General features: G+C 30.7%; 1 protein-coding gene across 1 annotated transcript; it reads right to left on the bottom strand.

Moving 5' to 3' along the window:
* On the bottom strand, positions 1–3,977 carry LOC105619615. The gene is made up of 6 exons (XM_012201133.1): positions 3,910–3,977; positions 3,691–3,804; positions 3,537–3,627; positions 3,023–3,156; positions 1,422–1,554; positions 1–57 (listed from the first exon to the last, which is right to left on the bottom strand). The coding sequence occupies exons 1-6, from the start codon at positions 3,975–3,977 to the stop codon at positions 1–3; spliced, it is 597 nt and encodes a 198-aa protein (XP_012056523.1).
* Between the last annotated feature and the right edge of the window lie 1,189 nt (positions 3,978–5,166).

Genomic DNA, 5,166 nt, shown 5'->3' with positions numbered 1-5,166 from the left:
TTATTTCGTACTTGTAGAATAGAGAACAGTGAAATAAGATATGGAAGTACCCATCAACTGTAATGAAAATATCTTCATTTGTTTCAATCTGTAAGAAGCTATATTGAAGTTGCGTGGAGAATGTTTGTTAAAATATTGGAAGGACAATATAGGGTTGAATTGGATGTTCGTGTCAGATGGTTAAATCGTATTTCCATTGTATTTGCTGAACATTTTTTTTAAGGGTAATGACACTGATGTAATCCTAGTAATATGACTTAAGAACTGTCATCTATGTTTTGTCTTTGAGCCACCTATTTACAAATGACATTCAAAGTTAGTTTTGTTCGGTGTCTGCTCTAAGTCTTTGTGCAGTTTATTTAAATTGTTATGAGTACAAGGTGATAATTGAATCTTAGTGTACTACAGTGTCATAATTGATGTTTAAATTCTTTTCGTGTCTAAGCATAAAAAATTAGCCAAATATTTGGAAATTATGTTGCTATTGGCAAATTTGTAAAAATAGAGAGAGTTGGATAAATCGTTCTTTTCATTGATCGTTATATTGTATCGGTACGATTTTCGCGAATTCTCATATTCTCCTCGCGGCTCATATCCATTCTTAGGTTACGTTCGATTAGCATCGGTCGCGAAGAATTATTAAAAGACTTATAACGCAAAAACTCTGAAGAATATAATGACGAAGACCAAAGTTTTAATATATTTATTGATTTTTGTAACTGTTTAGAAGAACTATCACTTCCGATTTTGATGAAATTAGCTCATTTAACTCGTTTTTGCATAAAATAAAAGTATCTGATAGAAAAAAGTTCTGTCATGCGGAACCAGATATTAAGCGTTAAAGTTAACTATTATATCCAAGTAAGAAAATCTATCACAGTTGCGAAATACTGTGATAAAACGCGTGCTGCAGTCATATCTTCATGATCTACATACTACATATGCGTTCGTTTTACGAACTTTTACAGTGATATATTTGTTTATTAATATTAAAATCTACCTTTCATTGTTCAGAGGTTTACAATTTTCGACGCGAAGCGCGATTCCACATAGGTTTCTAAGTTTGCACGCAAAGCAAGATTAAATTAAAAAAAATCCATTTTTTCGGATTAATCCATCAATATATTTTCAAATAAGAAAAATTGATTTATTGCATAATATTCGGGAATGCAACACACCAAATGAATATATAGTACCAATTTAACAATTTTCTCTGTTCTTTATTTTTTTTTTAGGTCAGCTAATTTACATTTCAGTTTCAACTTATTTTAATAGAGCTACTTTTGATTATCTAAATAATTCTAAAGTAGTCAAAATGTTGAATGAATGTTATTATTTTCGATTAACAATACTATTCACAATAATAAACAATAATAAACAATAATATTCGCGGGGAAAAAAGCTTTATATATGTCTTTTACCGTAGCAGCACTTTCCATAGACGCAACGAATATTCCACCGAGGATCAAATGAAAAGCCTTTGTACCCTTTTGCAATAGAAATAACATCATTTTCTGTATGTTTAACGGAGCCATATACCATTCAACATTATATCTACAAAACAATGATAAACTAATGTAAAACCTATCTTGAAAAAATAATAAATTTGTTATAGTATAAATTGTTATAGTGTGTTCGTTCAAGAATACAGGTCACCGAAATCCGGACAAATCGAACATTTTCTTTAAACAAAATATTTTTAATGAAAAATTAAATATTATAAGTATACAAAAAATTAAATATAATAGATATACAAAAAATCCTTTTATATGGCACTTGAGGGTCCTTGTAGAACACATTTATTCGGTATATCCCCCATTAACTTGAATGATGATCTCTTTTCTCGATCAGAAGCGTTCACATACACTCTGTAATGTAGCGCTGTCCATGCCGACGAATGCTTCCTTATTAGGGGTTCTTAATTACGTCACATTGGGATGCCGAGACTTGTTTGTGACCCTTTCAACTACGCTGCATACAGAATAGTCCAAGGGATTTAAATCTGTTGGGAGGCCAGAAGGCCTTGGAACAAAACACATCGACGTTATCAATTTTGAATCAAGTGACTTGAATGAGTCGGTGCAACGTTCTGAAAAACATATGGCCTTCCGGACGCTACAATTTCCATCCGGCTTCACTCCATCACACATTCATCAGAACGCGCAAATACACTTCTTTTATGACAATTTCCCTTTTTTTAAAGAAATTTTGTGGCGTGACATCATCCTCACTGGACACAACACCTTGTGTTCATTGGCCGGAAATTTCATTCTGACAACAATAGGGACATCCTGTAGGCAAGTCATCGGTCATTCCTCCGGTTTTGATATCAACAGTAAAAATTTTTTCATCAGAAAAGAACCTGATTCGTCCCAACGCTTTGTTTTTCAAAGAACAGTATATTGTAGCAAACAACTCGGTTTGCTTTAGCAGAGAGTATCTATATCGTATCTTTATTGTGTTCGATTTGTATCGAAGGTCCTCCTCGACAATTCGACGCATTGGCTTGCCTACACCAACAATCGATGCTAATTTTCGTAATGATTGCTCTGGGTCATCCGAAATCAGCCCTTGAGCTCTTTCAATGATTGCGGAATTCCTCGCGTTCTTTCGAATAACTCTTACTCGCTGATATACTGAAACTTGCGACTGTTTTAAAGCCGAAAATTTTGCCACAAATTTTGTCATAAATGCTCGATTTCGAGTATCCAAAGAACCGAATTATTTCCGTTGCTGAGTGCCCAGCGTGAAGGCTTCTGATGATCGCAGCTCTTCGATTATCCGCACTTGATTTCGCGGCTATTTTGAAAATACGATTGCTTACTAAAAGCATCAGGCTTTCTCGGATGCCAGCAACAATTTCTGTCGGAGGCACAATATAGCGGAAAATTTAAATTAAAATTTGTCCGGATTTTGATGACGCACTCTGTAGTATTATTTTTGAAAACTTTTGTTAACTCAGCTTTTTGTTACAAAAATTTATAAAATTATTTAAGTATGAACGTATACAAATGTCTCTTACACTGTAGCAAATACGTATTCATTATGATCTGTAATATCTTGTGCAATATAATTGGACAAAAACATGTAAACATAGAGGCCACTTATAAATACAAGTTGAAATATAAGTTTCTCTGTGCTATTATATGTTATGATCTAAAAAATATAAAAAATATGTTATATGTGTATTTTACCTTCTTACAAGCCAGAAATTTTGTAATTTTTTCTGTAAATCCTTAGGACAAATTATACAGCTTGCATTACATAATAAATTATTTTCTTTTGTTGCGCATATTAGAAAATAGTATTATTTTATTAACATACATATGTATATGAATAATGAATATAGCTCATGATTATAAAAAAAAAGATAATCGAAGAATAATCATGAATAATTTTTGAATAATTCATTTTATTTTTAAAGAAAATTAGTTTTCCATATTGTTCTAATTAATGATTTTTTAATTAACCTTAATATTATGAATACTGTATCTTTCATGGAAAGATACAATGTAATAACAATAAATAAAATTTACTTGCACAAGAGTACTGGTTAAGCAAACCATACTAGCCGCTATTAAACAAAAGAAAGATCCTTCAAAACTTTTTATAATGACTTGAGAAAACCTTTAGAAAGAAAACAAAATTAGTTAAAAAGCACATTATACAGATATTGCAGAATATACTGACTCTGTAGCTTTGCGATGAATGTCTATCGCACATATTATTCCTTTATAAATTATAACCATTTTTTCTTCAACATCTTGTTGCATATTAATTGCCATAGCCTTCTTAATACGGAAACTGTATGAATACATATTTTTTTCTGTAAGTACTTAATCTTCTATATCATTGAGAATAAACAAAGAATAGATTTCACTTATAAAACATAATTGTACTGAATTCTACCTTGCAATGCTAAACATTCCACAAATATGTGTGAGATACGCTATCAACATCGTGCCTGTTGCTACCATTGCAATTGCCCCTATGCACAAGGCTGCGTTTTTATGCAAAAGAATTAAGTAGGAAAACTGTTCTTGATCAACAAAATATTCTGTTGCAGTATAAATCGCTGCAGAGCGTGATCGGGAATTGTTTATAGCCAAAATTACATCAAATATGCTAGGCCAGATTGACAAGAAAAGATAAATAGACATTCCACATGCGGCGAATACTAACATTGAAATAAAAAGTACATGTATATATATGTATAAATATCAAGAATTTATTAAAGTATAATTTATTTAAATTTTATAAATTTTTCACTCTTATTAATAATTCATTAAAATGTAAGCATATATATATTTACTCGTAATTGTTCTCGTTTGATATTTTCCTATACGGCCATACTTTTCTATAATAGCAATTTCGTTTTTATTTTTTATTTTGTTGCAAATATGCTGAAGTTGTTCCAATGAAACTCTCATCTATTACATCAATAATATTTTATGTTTTCATATAAAATATTTAAATAGGTGTCATGTTTGAAGATTTATTTACCACAAATATTTATCTGGAAATTGTATAATAAATATTTAACTTACAGTATTGGCGTTAACCCAAAACGAATGATATTTAATCGCATAGCAAATGAATAAAAATGCGGAAGACAGAACATTCATAATGAGATCTGCAGTGCATTTTGAAGTTAAAAACGTTGTAAACTGCAAATAAGTAATTCTGTTGAAAATTTCATATTAAATGAATAATTCCTTAGCGTGATTAATAAGTTTCGAATTCCAGTCTGTTAAATATTGTTTCTTATGAAAAATGACTTAATACCACCTGAAATACAATAAAAGTTGTTAAAATAGTGAAAAGAACGATAAATTGAATTTGAGCAAGTTTCGATCTCTGGTGAGGCCATAAACCAATCGCGAGTAGAAGAAATCTATTGAGCCTGAAGTGTTTCGTCTCAAGGCAAATCATCTTTTGTTCTAAACACTGAAGTACATTTGATCGTGAAAAATAAAAAATTTCCTATTCTCTTTTTCCGTTCTATTCTTAGGACATAAACTAACAATTGGTTGAAAATATTTCAGTTTTGCTCTTTTAGTAAATTATAATAACTTTAATTGCTTAATATGCCAGTATGCAAAGCGAAATGCACTAATGTGACAAAATTAAAGTACTTGTAATTCATCACTGTTTTATAAGAAAAAC

Source organism: Atta cephalotes (assembly GCF_000143395.1).
Source record: "Atta cephalotes unplaced genomic scaffold scaffold00022, whole genome shotgun sequence".
In the NCBI taxonomy this organism is placed as follows: Eukaryota; Metazoa; Arthropoda; class Insecta; order Hymenoptera; family Formicidae; genus Atta; species Atta cephalotes.
The sequence above is the reverse complement of the archived record's forward strand: the minus strand, read 5'-3'. Positions and strand labels throughout refer to the sequence as shown.